Genomic DNA, 16665 nt, shown 5'->3' on the forward strand with positions numbered 1-16665 from the left:
CTTCTAGTGCCTCAAAACCAAAACATGTTTTTATTAAAAACTCTAAACTATTTTCAGAGATTGCGCGACTGAAGCACGTTGATTTCCTAATGGCAGAAGGTGGCAACAAGTCAATGGATCAGGTGCGGGTTGCACAAGGAAAATCCAATGTGAAGCGTCTGAAGCAGGACCCCCCCTCGCCACCTAAGTCGCACTCTCCAGTCTCAATGGAGATGCTGCTCCAAGATATTAGATCCCATCGGCCCTGGAAGGAAGAAACTAATCTCAAACTACAATCCATGTCTGATAATTGGTTACAACTTGATACTAGACTCACGGCCGTAGAACAAAATGTCTCTGCCTTTGAAAGCACTACTAAGAATGTTTCCCTGATGCATACGCAAATCTCAACTCTTCAAAAACAAGTCGAAGAGTTGGAAAATCGCAACAGAAGGAATAATTTACGCATTTATGGACTGAAGGAAGGGGTCGAAGGTAATAACGCCATTAATTTTTTCAAATCATTCCTTCCCAAGGTTCTTCTTCTACCAGAAGGTTCCAATTTAAATAAACAGCGTGCCCACAGATTAGGGCGTATCTCTACCAATCCTTCATCCTCACAGAGACCTAGAGGAGTCATTCTGTACTTTTTAGAGTATACTGACCTATTGAAAGTCTTAGAAGATTGAGGTATAACCCTAAAGTGTGATTGGAACATAGACTTTACTGCTGTCAAAAAGATTACATTTTGAGGCTGGCACCTCCCTCACCTCCCTCCAAGTTAGCCCAGTATAATAGTTTCAGACATATGGAATCTAACATATACAAAATACTCATACCAGAAACCCGTAAGTCCCACATAGAAAATGAGAGGAAATGGGAAAAGGAAATCAACTCTAGACGACCTAGCTTGACTGGGAGCACATATACAAGACGCCCTTCAGAAAGAAAGTCTCACCTACACTCTCCCAAACCAAGTTTATGGTTATCAATAGAACATACTGGACACCAAACAGACTGCGCAAGGTTAACCTTATTAATTCCCCCATATGTTGGAACTGCAACGATCAGGTAGGTGACCTTGCACACATGCTATTTCATTGCCCCTTACTCCAAACATTCTGGGATAAGATCTTTAACTGTATCAGAAACACCTTTCACATCACCCCAAATAGAGAGTTCTCTTACATACTCCTAGGACCCCTAGACCCCCTACTGCAAAATGATGATGATCGTGATCTGTTAGACCTAATTGTGACTCTGGCATGCAAAGTCATTTTATGTCCCTGGAAAATTACAAAGGCATTTCATACAAGATATGGCAGGAGTGACTAGCCTTTCCTAGAGGGGCACACAACTTGACTCTACAACTCACCCCGTGGCGCTTCCCCCCACACTAAACTATGGAACGCCCTAGACGCATCCAAACTCGTTTTCAAACCCCCATGAAGTAGAGGTGAGAGGTTCCAGGTTCCAGGTTCAATGCCTCCTTTATCACCATGAGAATTCATGAAACCATGTTAGAAGTATGTATTAATACGCCCCCTTGATGTCAACTGACCACTATGATGTTCCATTGGCTGCTCCCCCCTTTTTCCCTTTCGGTTTCCCGTGTTGTTTAACATTTTTATTTAATTTCTTGTCTTCATTTATTTTTCTGTTTGGTACAACTACAAAACTCCCACAAGAAATTAATGACGAGGCTATTAAAAATCATACTAGGCAATAGCTAAGCCTCAAGGATGACGGATAGCTGATGCCCACCACTGAATCTGAAATTATATATGTAGTCGTCACAATCTGAATATGTAAACAATATCTTGGACGTTTGAAAATGTATTACTAATGCCATGTATCGACCATGTAGATGAGACTCATGCTAAATGGAAGTGTAATACCTGAAGTCATTCTGTATTTTGGTTGTATTTCTGGTAAGATTACCTAATAAAAATTATTTGAAATCAAAAAAAATATTACATTTAGTTTGTTGATGCATTCAAGACTAAATTGTTCTCAGTTATTTCCTCTTTGTGTTAATCATGTTCTATTGACACTTTTTTAACGAACTCAATTGGAAACCATACAATTTTGTATATAAGCGGACGGTCAAGTGTGTTACTGTTGCGCATCTCCAGTTACCTTTCTATTTCCTGCCACTTAGTATGTGCAGAGACACTATCTGAACATATTACCAATTGCACCCATTGCGAGTTTAATAGTAAAACCACTGTATAATGCATTTTAATCACACCACTGACAAAGTAAAATTTTGTAATACAAAGAACAAGCATTGGCAAAGCCAATCGGACTGGTATTAGTCGCCAGTCTTTTGTGTTAGCAAATGCTGGTTTTGTCTTGTCATGGTGTTAGCGAAACCATATTTTCGGGGAAGTCGCTAGTCACTTGCTAATCTGAAAAAACATTGGCTAAAAGCAAACAGTTTTTGGTGTAAAAATACGCAGATATCCATAATCGTCGTTGGCACTGACGGAGACTACTTTGTGTGTGAATATGCTCATTATAAAAGGGCAGAACTACGTCACCCACAGTGACGTTATCTAGTAGCAGAAGGGGGCCGACCCACTGCCCCATGCTATATGCTATACTGGGCCAAACAAAAATGTGAATGACACAGTAACAGACCATTGAAGGGAACTGACTGAAAGCCCCTATAAGTAAGTATGTTAAAGAAGTAGTTTTAGTAAAATGAAAAAGGTGTTTGGTAGCGCCAGAATAGAAAAGACCCACCTTCATTACCATCTGCAAATATTTGTAGTAAACGAGGAGTGTAATCTACAACAGCAGCAAGGTGTGGACTTTTACTTTGCGATTATGGATGTTCCACATTGTCTTGGTATAACATACAGCATGTCAATTTATGACCCATGATATTTGTCTTTGCCTTTTTATAAGGAAGTGTGCAATCTGCATAGAAGACGCATTACCACCTGAAATACTGTACCATTAACGAGCCCTTAATTGCTGTTATAGAGAAGGCTCCTAGTCCTACAATCAACCTGCGGGTCACAAAAGATTCCTATCACATGAGAAGTCCTTCAGGGTTCCATACCGTCTGTCATCTTCAGTAGTTACAAGGAGGGGCTGGTGAGCTACTCACAGATAACAGCATCAAGATTCACCAATATACTGATGATACAAGGCTCTGCTTCAGACATCACACACTGCTTGTGCATCATCCAGACCAAGATGTCAGCACCTACCTGAAGCTCAATCCTACCAATGCAGAATTTTGATTATTTGCCAAGAACAACAAACAAGATGCAGTACAAACCTGGACAATGACTTTGATGGCTTTGAACCTGAATGCCAAATCACTTGGATTCGCCTTGGACACCAACCTCTCCCTCAAGTAACACGTCACCAAAAACAAAGCTGGCCTGGCACCATCTCTCTCTTCTAAAGAAAACCATCAAACCTTTTCTTCCAGAAAACCACATCAGAACTGCTGTTCAAGCCCGTGTACTCTAGAATCTGAATGGCTGTAATGCCCTACTCCATGGCCTCCCACAGTAGCACCAATTAGGGGCATTCTACCCTCCGCAGTACATCTCATTCAGGACCACAAACACTGATGGAACATCATTATCTCCATTTGACAGCCCACAACAGCATCAAAATCATCTGCATCATTTAGAAAGCCATTATACCCAGCACCCCCGTTTATCATGCAGATAAGCACACTCTCTGGTGATTCAGAAGTATACTGCTTACCCAACTCGACATTTAGTTCACGTTACATAAAAATAAAACAAAGTAGTGCTGCTATTTGACTATTAGGTCACAGGAATTTAAAGTAATACTTCTTTAAATTTTAATAAGAAGTGACACAAAAAGTATTCGGTATCTACACTCATTCATGGATTCATTGCTTTAGGCACTGAGGTCTGGATGGCTTGGACAGTGAGTGAGCACGTGTGATAAGAAACTTCTACCAATCCCAGTATTCTATAGACTCTCTGACTGTTCCAAACTGGTAAGGAGGATTTTGTGAAGGTGTTTATTAACACCCACACAGGCAAGTCTCACCAATCTGTATTCAGACTGAGTCCATCAGACTAATGTCACATATTTATATGGACTAATCCCATCAGACCAATGTCACATATTTATATGGACTAATCCAAACTATAGGTTTGTATAGCATCTATTCAATTGAAGGTGGAAAGTTTATAGCATAGCACAGTGCCCATGTATGAGAAGGCACTATGGTTCCCTTTGTTTTGTCTACAAACTTAGCAATCAACCTATGTTTCAAAATTGTTCTAGGCCTTACCGTTTCTCAGTATGAACTGAGTTGCTGGTTCTGTCGTTGTTTCTCGTGACTTAGTTGCACTACAAGGCCATTTTGATGGAGCTTGAGTGACATGTAAATTATACTGCCCTACCACACTACATTTATATATATATTTGTGAAAATAAATTCCTAGATACACAATGTAGCTTTAGATTGTACTCATAAACAAATAATCCTTGCTGAATAGGCTACAGGTGGCTCAGAACACGGCAGCCTGCTCGGCTCTTAATATGCCCCCAGAACAGCTTCTCTTCCATTGCTGAGACGTCTTCATTGGCTACCCATCCGCCGAAGAATTCATTTACAAATCTGCTGTTTTGGCCATAAAGCAGTTAATATCAGAGGTCCAAGCTACCTTGCTGAAAAATGTATTTGTTATCATCCTGGCAGATATCTTTGTTCAGGGGAGAAAGCTTTTCTTGGTATCCCCCATTACAGAAAACTCTGTGCAGGGGGCAAAGCTTTTTCTTACCTTGCCCAGTGGTACTGGAACTCACTACCTATACATCTATGTAAGTGCTCAGATGGCCTCTTTTTCAGGAAACTCCTGAAAGCAGAACTCTTCAGTAACTGATCTTACTGGCCATGCATTCCTGCATCTCTAGCGCAGAGATACCCCTTCAGGGCGATTCCGGTGATTTACAAATTCCGTCATTCATTCAAAGAAGGATCTTGAAGAAAGAGGCTTGTTGGTACATGCCATCCTATATGGGAAAGAGTTAGGCTTCATCATTGTATGTGCCAATATGGATGCTAAATGGTTTTCCTATGTACACTGAATATAACAATACGATACAGTGATATACCCATGAGGTGTGTCTAGGATATGAAATGTGTGCTAGTTGGGCTAAAGAATGGCCAGCCACCAAAAGGTGGACTGAAACCAATTACAACAGAGTCATTATGTATGGTGCTGGACATTGTAGGCCAGACAGATGTAAGGCAAGGCCATCACCCTACAGACAATGTTTCCTCCTGCTACTGAGCAACACATGATATACACAGTAGATTATATTGTATCCTTATTAAACAGGGAGATCAGTACAAATAAGAGGTATTTAAGGCCAGAACCATAAAGACTTTGTACAGCCTTGAAAAAGCTCAAGCCAAATAGTGCTAAGGGGCGAAACGTCAGCTATTTTTTTCTTTATAATAAAAAATATGAAGAAAATTGTTAAATAAGCAACAATTTACAAATAATAAAACCTCTCGGACATGGCCCAGCAGCGTTAATTTGTTTGCTGTACCAAAAATCCTGCAACACCTTACAACTACCATGATATTGATGTCAACTGCAGATAAACAAATAGTCTTGTCCTCAACCTATCTATATATTTACGTGAAGTTTCTGTTTAAGGGTCACTGATTGGGCATCGTGATACCCCATTCATTAACACACATTAAATGGACACCTGAAGGAACCCTTATAGATTCATAATAATTGGAGGGTATTTAAATGCATAGAGTTTGGGGCTTGTTTTTGCAAAAAACTTGAAACACATTCGACCGTCTTAGCATAACCATTGCAATGAGACACAGCTTACAAGCAGGCTAAGAAAACTTTGAGTAAAGAAAGATTTGAGCTTGTGCACTTTAATTACTTACACAGACCTTATTTAACCACATTTAAATTAAACAATTTGTGCAATTGTTGTTGGAGAAATTAGGCGACAGTAAGCAATCTCGTTCCACTAGAGAAGGCATTGTTTCTTCATTACGGTAGGTGGAAACAAAGTTCATGTCTCAGATTGATATGCACTCTTGGTTTATGGACTTCATACCTGCTTTTGATAGGACTGATAGAGTAGTTCTTTGGCCGAAGCTAACAAATTGGGGAAACCCAAGTAGTTTGTTAACATTTTGTGAGAGCATTACATACTGAAAAGTGGGTTCAAAACTAGTTAGATGGAAAAACTCATGCTCAGAAAGGATTCTTGTCTCAAATGGCTTAAGAAAATGATGTGTATCAGCATCGTTATTGTTTTGATTATTTCTTGCCTTGGCTCTGTATAGAATGCATAGATTTATTCCAAAGCTCAGCAGTTATCAATTTGTGAGTTACTATATGCTGACAACTTCCTGATTTTGGATCACATGCAATCGGTCTCAAATGCAAAATAGATCATTTAAATCTATATTGCCTTACAAAAAAGCTAAGTCTAAACATCTCAAAGACAAAGATCTTGGCCATCATGAACAACCCTTCAAAGTTTTATTAGACCGTGAATAAGGTATGATTAAGACAGTGTGCCCTGGTATAAATATATGGGCCTCCTGTTTTCCAGTTCTTTATCATATACACCTCATCATGAAATTGTGTATGCTATTGTCCTTAAAGCAATGAGAATTCTAAATGCATTCAGCTTGGTGCATTTTCTTTAAACCATAGTGAAGAGCAATTGTAGAAACAGTGAAGTCCATTACTTTACAGTGGGTCCCTGTTGGAAATGGCCCTTTTTACAGGATTATCCCCAAACCGTTTGCTTTTTCCTCCTATTTTTCCCTTGACCTGTGTGTTGGTTTTAGGACTCTGTGCACTTTACCTCTGCTAATCAGTGCTAAAGTGCATATGCTCTCTGTGTAAATTGTGTTATGGATTGGTGTTTCCATGATTGGATGTTTGATTTACCTGTTAGCCCCTAGTAAAGTGCACTGCGTGTGCCAGGGCCGGTGAATCAAATGCTACCCAGGGGCCTGCAGCACTGGTTGTGCCACTCCCGTGAGTAGCCCTGAAAATGGTAACTCAGACCTGCCATTGTAGAGTCTGCGCGCAGTTTGTAACTGTCATGTCAACTAGGCCAGTGCAGACACTGGCCGGTCCTTAACCTTGCCTTTTCTTACATGTCAGGCATCCCTCAGGTAGGCCCAAGGTACGCCTGTGGGCAGGGTGCAATGTATGTGAAAGGCAGGACATGCCCTGGTGTATGTGGCATGTCCTAATAGTGAATTACAGTCAATTTCGTTTTTCACGATTGCAAGGCTAACAGTTCCCTATAGGATAGAATGGGAGGTTTGTTTATAACAACTTATAAACATAACTGGCCCAGGGAATTCAGTAAGAAAATAAAATTTAGTATGCCTGAACTCAGAATCTAAAGATGCATCTTTTAGTAAAGGTGATTTTTACATTCTGCGTTTGAAAATACCACTTTTAGAAAGTGGGTATTTTCTTGCTCAGTCATCCTGTGTGCCTCTGCTGGAATGTGGATTGCCTGTCTGGGTTTTGGATGACAGAAGGCTGGGGGGCCGGAGGGGCTCCAGATAGTCTAGGTAGGTCAGGAAAGGGCAACCTGGGTTGCGATGGGGGAAGAGGGAGGGGATTTCCTTGCACCTCAAAGGGCCTGGTCTGCCTCCGACAATGCCGTCTCCACCTCCTGCCAGGAAATCACACCATAGAAGGCAGAACTGGTTCTGGCCGGGCACAGGCCCTCTCTGCCTTAGTGATCAAAGTATTTTTGGACATAAATACTGGGTCCCAGACCCCTGAACTTTAGAACTCATCTGGAACAAGAAGACTGCCAAGAAGAAGAGTCGGAGAATTTGCGAAAAGGAACGACTGCTTTGCTGGGTTGACCTGCAGTGGCTGCTTCGGTCTTGGGCAGTGAAGAGCCTGGACTGAACTTTCTGCAACCCAATTTGTGAGTCTCTCCAAGGGCTTGAGGTAGAGCTTGCCCCCTGTTCACGAAGTCTCAGGAACAACAGAGACTTCAAGCTCTTCTCCCCGCCGCACTGGGGACTGTGTTGTGCTGCAAACAGAGGAAAAGCAACTCGACGACGTCTAGGACGCCGCTGTTGACTCCGTGACCTGAAGGCACCGCAGAGGGCACCGCTGCAACGCAACCTTGGTCTCATCGACGACGCCTGTTGACACCGCCACCGAGCCGCTGCTTGCACCGTGACCTGTGGGCACCGCACTCCACACCACTTCACTTCACGCCAAAGCTTTGGCATCGAAGAGGGCACCGCCGCACCGCAACCCTGGTCTCACCGATGACGCCTGTTGACGCTGCCACTGAGCCGCTGCTTGCACCGTGACCTGTGGGCACCGCACTCCACACCGCCTCGTTTCACGCCGAAGCTTTGGCACTGCAGAGGGCAACGCCGCACCGCAACCCTGATCTCACCGACGACGCCTGTTGACGCCGCTGCTTGCACAGAGACCTGTGGGCACCGCACTCCGCACCGCCTACCTTCACGTCTAAGCTTTGGCACCGCAGAGAGCACTGCCGCCCCGTGACGCTGGTCTCACCAACGACATCTGTTGATGGCGCCACCGAGCCGCTGCTCGCACCGCGACCTGTGGGCACCACACTCTGTACCGTCTTGCTTCACGAAGACGCCTTGGCCTGCCTGGCGCCGCCACTTCCCACCGAAATCGATGCCGCTGCTTGCATCGTGGTTCGAGGGCACTGCTCGTAAGTCACATGACGCGCCGCACTCATTCCGCACTGCAGCCTTGGCCTACCAACGCCATCGACTCCAGTTCGTCAGCCGACGACAGCGCTTCAGCAACGATGACTATGCTGCTTGCACCGCGGCGAGCACCGCCTTCATCTCACACCGCGACCCTGGTCTCACCAACATCGCCATCTGACGCCGCCACCGAGCCGCTGCTCGCACCGCGACCTGGGGGCACCGCACGCAGTACCCCTGCACTTCACATCGCAGCACCCCACACCTGCCGGCGCCAGCGCTTCTGATTCCACCAGAGAGGAGCTCGACCCGCAAACACGAGTGTCTTCGAGGGCGTCAACACCCTGCATTTCTCACAGGTACTGTTTTGCGGGTCTTCCCAACACCGTAGCTGGCCAGTGACCCCACGACCAGCCAGAACTGTTGGATTTTGTTGTTCACGACGCTGTGGTAGCCCGGACGGAGCTATCCACACAAGGAACTCTTTTTAATCAGCATATTTTTGGAACTGTGAACTTTTAAGTATAGGATTAGGAGGCCTCAATTTACCATGCCTCTTATATGCAGACGACCTGGTGTTAATAAGCCACACAAGAGTTGGGCTTCAAAATCTTCTGAATACGACCCAGAGATATTCTGAGTTAAATGATTTAACAGTGAACCTCGAGAAAACGCAAACAATGACAATCAGTAACAACAAAAAGAAGAAAGTTTTCTCGTGGTTCTGGAAAAACACCCGAATCAAAGACACCTCGTCGTATAAATATCTAGGCGTGAAGATTGACAGTGGCGGCCATTTTAGCGAACAAAGGGCTAGCATAAGAGGCAAAGGCACTGTTCTGGCAATTGCCTTAAAAACACTAAATAACAACCTCTCCGGCCCTTCTCTGTCCCCCTTACTACATGTTATACGCGCCAAACTGTTACCAACACTAACATATGGGAGTGAGGTCCATCGAGGCAGAGATGCCGTTATACTTGACAGCACAATCGTGTCGGCATACAGAATCATCTTCAGCCTCCCAAGGCGATCCTCCCCAGCACAGATCAGACTGGAGTTTGGAATTCGGTCACAGTTACTGGCACGACAGGGGGCATATATCTGCTCCTGGGATAAAGTAAGAAAAACGACCGAAGGGACGCTGAACGAATATCTATGGAAAGAGCTAGAGCAGACCCAAAACTCACCAGCTGCAAAATACCTGGAAAAAAGCATAAGGAACACCGGGCTGGCAGGGCTCTGGACGTCCCCTGTAGATCATAAAACACTCAACAAATTGGTGAAAAAAATCGATCAAGCTACAGTCATGGGTTCAGGATAAAGCCATCCTATCAAAAAGATCTCATGCTTGGATGGTATTAAATACATACCTGACACAAGCCTCCCAGCCTTACCTTGCCCAAGGTTACACAAAAAAAATCAAACTGTGCTTTTTAAGATATAGATTGGGCTTGTTACCATGCATCCTACATCTTCCTCACTGGCTGAGATCGAAAGCAGGCACACTATGCAGGTTATGCGGCAAAGGGGCAGAAGACATGCTGCACCTGCTATGCTCATGTGAGGAACTGCACGAAGAAAGGAAGCTCCTGCTGAAACGCCATCTCATTCTACAGGGGGTACGCACACGAAGGAATGCAGTGCTAACCTGCTTTTCAGCACAGGACCCTCAGCTGAGCTGTAGATTTGTGAAATTTTTAAAAGTAGTAGAAAAAAAACTACCAAAAATTGATCCATGATTAACTCAGTAAAACAGGACATTGATTTAACTTACACAGATGAATTATTTATGCTGTAGATTTTAATGAATTTTATTATGTGTTATTGTATCGCATTGGTTTTAATTAACTGTGCAATAAATTATAAACTGTAAACTGGTCTGGTCTTAATTATTTAAAAATATTGCATATTTTTCTAAACTGGTGTGGTGTTCTTTTGTAGTGCGTACACTGTATTACTGTTGGTTACGTGCAAATGCTTTACACACTGCCTCTAAGATAAGCCTGGCTGCTCGTGCCAAGCTACCACCAAGGGGGTGAGCAGGGGTTATTTTAGAACTGTAACTCCCTTATCCTGACTAGAGCGGTAGTTTTTGCCTTGCTTTGGCCCACGCTCAAGCTGACCAAAAATCCCATTTCTAACAGTCCCAATAACAGATTTATTTGAAAATCAGTATTACTCTAAATTAGACAGTGATTGCCAGAAACCCCTTTTACAATTGGATATTATGATCGTAAAAATTTGATATAACTAGGGTCTTTAAGCCTTACATATTGAAGATGACATAGCAATAGTCAACTTATATTGGAAATGAGCGAGGTTAAACGAGAATTTAATAGCCCAGAATATTTAGCTCACTTAAATAATGGCTGCTGGGTTGAATCATCCAATTAAATTTGCTTACAAAAATATGAAATCTTATGTCACAAAAAAGACTCTGGTGACTATAGGAATATATCAAATCACAAGAAAGGAGAGTAGAGGTGGGGGAAGTAGGGGGGAGTCCTCCACGAATCTGTCAAATAATCAAAAAGAGAGTCTCTTATTTCAAATAAGGAAAAACGCACCTCTTGCTAGGACTGAAAAGAAAGAAAATCTTTTTCTTTCAAATAACCCTCCCCCACCCTGGTTTCCCCTTGGTAGCATGCTTCATCATAGAGTCCATCCCTGCCCTCTACGGACAGGGACGTGCTGCTACCTACGGAGACGCGGGAGCACTTAATAGAAAAATAGGGTTGTTCCTGTACACCTATGTGGTTTTTTTGAAGATGGAGTGGGTTTTAAGCTATATGGAAGTGAACGTTAAAAATATCAAGATAGTGGGACAAAAAACACTTTATTTTCTTCCCCTAGTTGATATGCTAAAATCTGGGGACAAGCGGGAAATACTCGAAGCGTAATTGCCTATTGTTTCCCTGCTTGGTTTACTAGTTTCAAGCCCTACCCCAAGGCTTTTCGTCAGGACCTCAAAGGAGAAATGATGCTCCCACTCCTGATGTTGTATTAAACACAATTAAAGTGATAAACAAAAATATGAAACAAAATGTATACAGCACCTAATTGGTCTGTTTTAAATCTCAAAAATCCTGCAGAGGTATGGAGAGAAAGAAAAAGGTTACAAATGCACGACCCGACGGTTCTACAATGGGTTAAAAATCATCGGTGTATCAGTGATTTTGGTGGTGAAAATAAACCGAACGTGTGCGTACAAAGTGCGAAAATACTGTGATAATTGGACTTACAAGACATTACAAACATATAAACACTTAATTGCTTGCACATCGTCGTGCTACCTGGTGATTGGCGCTAATTACATACATGATCAGAGACCGTCACTGGGCCTCATGAGTCCTTCGAGGAGTTGAAGAGACGCCTGTAGTCAAACCCTGAAGGTATATTATAAATGAGAAATTCTCTGAAGTTTGTATACTGTCTGCAGTTCGTTTATAGAATGTCCAGCAAAAGCGCGTCTACTCGGTTCGTCAAGGCTACTCCCTTTCAGCAAACCTGGCTTGCTCGCTCGAGGCGCCGATTGTGACTGGAGCAGCATGTGGTAAGTATATTTTATGTTGGATCGTAGCCACTTCCTGGAAATTGCTAATTCGTCACCATGGTAACGTTTGTTATCGTGACGAAGAAATATTCACACAAACCCCAATCTGTAGTCCATAAAAAATGTCCAGACATGTCTGCTAAGCGATGAATTAACGACTCATATTATAATCATGCTCATCACCAACAAGTATTATTAAAGACATACAATTAGTGAATGGGTGTGAAACGGAAAACTATAGGATTACTCATAACTTAAAGCTGAAGAAGTTATTTTATGAAGTTTCTTTCAGAGAGGATTTAGACTACATAAAGGGGAAATTATCTACTGTTAATTTGAGTCCCGTTAAATTGTCCTTTAGTCTATCAGCTAATTAGAAATATATTCCAGACCTAACAAGTGGCCCTCTCTTGCTTAAAATGAAGCCTGGAATAAACTTTAAAAAAATCAGTCTCACTGGAAATCTGGTAGCATGTTTAAATATTTGCTCTTGTGTGTTTGGAACTGCAGATAATTTGGTTAGTTTTTTTCGCTTACATAGCCATTGTATTTGCTGATCAGAAAAAAGTATTTAGGTTAAATCTTGTTAAATCTTGGAAAGCAGACTAAAATCAACAATAGAGGCTAGCACTTTCTTTTGGTCTGAAACATAAAGCAGAATGATGAGCAGGATTTTTTAGTTTTTAAAACGAAAGAAAGCATTTTTGTATTAGAAATAAACAAGATACTCCTGATATACCTGTAACATTCTACACATTGTCCCAGGTGTCTCAAATCACGAGCTTTTGGATAGCATATTTAACAAGACTTCACACAGTAACAGGAAAGCTACCCACAATAATGCCTAAGCACTGCTGGTTAGTGACAGAACCTACACCTCAGAAAGTAAAATTGCTACATGAATTTTCAGTATTTGGGTAAATACTGACCAAGAGATGGACATCATTACTTTAGTTAATACCACGTAAGCCACAGATCCATAACGGAGTGAAAGACATGATGTAGCAGAGGAAAGCCAGATGAAGCTCACATACCAGAAGACAGACTAACTCAGGATTTGACGGACTGGACTATGAGGTGCGGAGATTGTCTGATCCTTCAGATACTAGATCACCATGTCATTCTGGGTTAAGAGAAGCACACACGAAATAAATGAAAGACACACTATGACAAACAAGGATAATGAACGTGGCACATGTCATGATTAACTGATGCATGACTAAGTCAAAGGAGGAATCGTGAGGTAAGACAAATGTTATGAATGAGATCAATATCCTTGAAAATCTGTCCATGAATTCCTAGTGCAAATTGTGCAATGGCATGGATGACTTTCATGGACTGCAAAAGTACCCCAAAACACTGTTTTTTAATGTTAATAGCGTCTCTTTTACAGTTCCAGAGCCACAGTACCTTTGATAGAAGTGAGAGTCGTAACTAAATAAATAAATAACAATACATTATAAAGAAAGTGGAGCCACCGCAATACGGTGAGCTAGAACACAAGCATGTAGTTTGCTTTAAAAACATTACAAGAATGGTAGATCTAGAAGATGCATAAACATGTTGTCAATGTTATCATTTGTTGTGTACTTCCACCTTATAGGCAAGATAAAGTACTATTTTTCTATATAAGTGACGGACAAATCTAACTTTCAAAGACGAGGCATCCTTTTTTGGAGATTCCTCTGAAATTAGTCAGGCAGAAGAAAAAGCTTTATGTTGGCTTCAACATACAAAATATGTTGCCTCCATAGATCAATGGAGTGGGCGGGTTTTCTTGTACTGCCTTGGTGTGTAGTATACCTGCATGAGATTTAGGTGGTGACTGTATTACATCTGTCAAGCGCTTAGTAACGCTACAAATCGGAAGCACGTCAAGTGCACCAAAGTTGCTACTGATAAGTAGAAGCACATATGTGGGTTGGCAGATTCAAAGGTGGTGTTCTACTGATTCAATCATTATCAACTTTTTCAAAAGTATCAACATAACAAGAATTGAGTTTGACATAGCATCGGGCAACAGAGAAAGTGAGGGCCCTTTTTCATGTTCTTAAAATGGTATAGTGCTAGCTTTCCATAAAATATTAGGAGAGCAGGTAGAGTATGGCCTTCAAAGTTTTGGCACAAAACTCAATTTGTTTACAACGACTGCATAAAAAATGGGAGTGACACATGCCGCACAACAGGAGGCTTGGCTGTGTGGCCCACTATACTGCTAAAAGTGTGAGTCAAAGAGCCTGCAGCAGCGGGCTAATGCGATATCCGCATACATTTGTTAACAACTGAAAAAAAATAACCAACTGGATCAATAGATAATTACTCCTCAGAATGAAATCCCTAACAATGAAAGTTAATTTTATAATAAAGTGTAACATGTTGTAAACTTGTGTATAAAAAGAGATTTCTACAAACAGTATATGTTCTGTGCTCATGTGACCCTTGAGTTATTAAGTTTGTGCTCAGCTGCAAACCTGCTGTCAAAACCACATGTTCTGTGCTCTTTGGCTTCTTTGGAAAATGCTTTTATTAATGAATTCATTATAATGTACACCAACAAATACTATCAATTCAAATGTAGGGTCCCAGTTGTGGTGTGCTTAAATGTGTGCCCTCCTTTGCCCCGTTGTCACTACTCCTTAGAAGAGATCACTTACAGATTTTATGCTTCCCTTTCATTGGAAACTTGACAAGCAGCTCCTTGGGATTGGTGCAAACGAAGACGAACGGGGAGCCGCACTCTTGCGATAGATCAGGATACTGAAAATAAAAACAGACTGATATTACGATACATTCTAAGGGACGAAGAGTTATTCATATAGACAAGCATTTGTAAAACAAGCATTTGCAATGCAACAGGTCTCGCATTAGGTTGAGTTAGAGTTATTGGATTATTATATTTGTTTTGTTAATTGGTGTTGTTTGAGTTAGTTGTTATATAGTAGATGAACTTATGGAGGGCAGTTGTTGTTGTTAAATACTGGGTCAGATAAAGAGGCACGCGTCATGAAAAAATGAGGATAAGTGGCAAGATACAGTGAGGGGCAGAGTGAAAAGCATAGTAAAGCTATAATGAGAGTATAGAATAACCGTTAGGACAGAGTACGCAGCAGGTGAAAGGCAAATATTGAAAAACATAAGGATAACTGTTAGGACAGAGTGCGGGACAGAGAAGTAGGCAGGATAAGTGAAAACATAAGGCTAAGTGGTGGAGCAGAGGGACTGGGCACAAGAGAGAATAATATGAGGATAAGTGGTAGAGAGAGTGCAAGGCTGCGGGAAAGGCACGTGGTGTGAAAAACATAGGGAGTGTGAAGCGAGCATGGAAGCAATGTGCGAACTGTATTTTCTAGTAGGAGAAAGTGCGAAGACTTGTGATGTTTTGTTTTATTGAACCAGGTGGACTAGCATGCCGGAGAAAGTAATTGAACCCTCTCACTGGATAACATATCCGTAGTAGAAACCTGATATAATAATAACATAGAGCAATGCGCAAGCAAGGTAGCTGCACAAAGTGCGCAGCGAGTGTGGAAACTAAGTTTAAGTAAAAGGAGAGAGTACAAAGTAGAGCAAGATCCATGGGGAGCGAAAAGCATGAGGGTAAGTGGTAGGATTAAGTGCAAGATGGAAGAACAGGGACGGTAATTGAAAAACGTAAGAATAATTGGTATGACAGAGTGCGGGGCAGATGAAAAGCATGGTGAGGCAAGAACATAATATTAGGTGGTAGGATTTAGTGCGTGGGAGAGAGATACGTATAGCGAGCTAAAAGCATGAGGAAAAGTGTCAGGACAGAGTGTGGGCGAGAGTGGAAAGGAAGGTGATTTAAGAATACGAGTATAGGTAGGACAGTACGCGGGGCAAAGTAAAAGGCACTGTAATGCAATAAAAAAGGATAAGTGGCAAGATAGAGTGCGTGGCACAGGGACAGGCATGGTGATGTAGTAACAAAAGGATAAGATAAATGACAGGAGAAAGTGTGTGGACTGAAAAATTCGAATAAGGCAGTGGCGAGTGAACAACATAAGGATAACTGTTGAGAGAGTGCAGGACACAGTGAAAGGCAGGATAAAGTAAAATATACGTATAGGTGGCAGGAGAGAGCGTGGGGCAAATTTAATGTTATGGCAAGAATAGCATGAGAATAGTGTGCAAGAGAGTGTGGAGCAGAGGGATTAGTTACGGCAAGAGAATAACATGAGGATAAGTTGCAGAGAGAGTGAAGGCAGAGGGACAGGCATGGGGAGTGAAAAATATAAGAATAATTTGCAGGGCATACTGCGGGGCAAAGAGACAGAAACGGCTAGGCTGGGGGGGGGGTTGAAGCGAGCATGGAAGCAATGGTGGAACTGTATTTTGTAGCAAGAGAAAGTGCGAGGAGTTAGTATTTTTATTTTTTTATTTAAC

At 42.1% G+C, this 16665-nt stretch overlaps 1 protein-coding gene across 1 annotated transcript in view; it reads right to left on the reverse strand.

Moving 5' to 3' along the window:
• Nucleotides 1-16665, reverse strand: part of TRIP4 (thyroid hormone receptor interactor 4) — a 461936-nt gene that overhangs the window by 35982 nt on the left and 409289 nt on the right. Inside the window, exon 12 of the mRNA XM_085643987.1 lies at nt 14916-15018. Within this exon, the coding sequence (XP_085500113.1) occupies nt 14916-15018 (103 nt within the window). The remainder of the gene's footprint in view (nt 1-14915; nt 15019-16665) is intronic.

The sequence above is a fragment of the Triturus cristatus genome, chromosome 3_1 (assembly GCF_964204655.1).
Source record: "Triturus cristatus chromosome 3_1, aTriCri1.1, whole genome shotgun sequence".
Taxonomy (NCBI): Eukaryota; Metazoa; Chordata; class Amphibia; order Caudata; family Salamandridae; genus Triturus; species Triturus cristatus.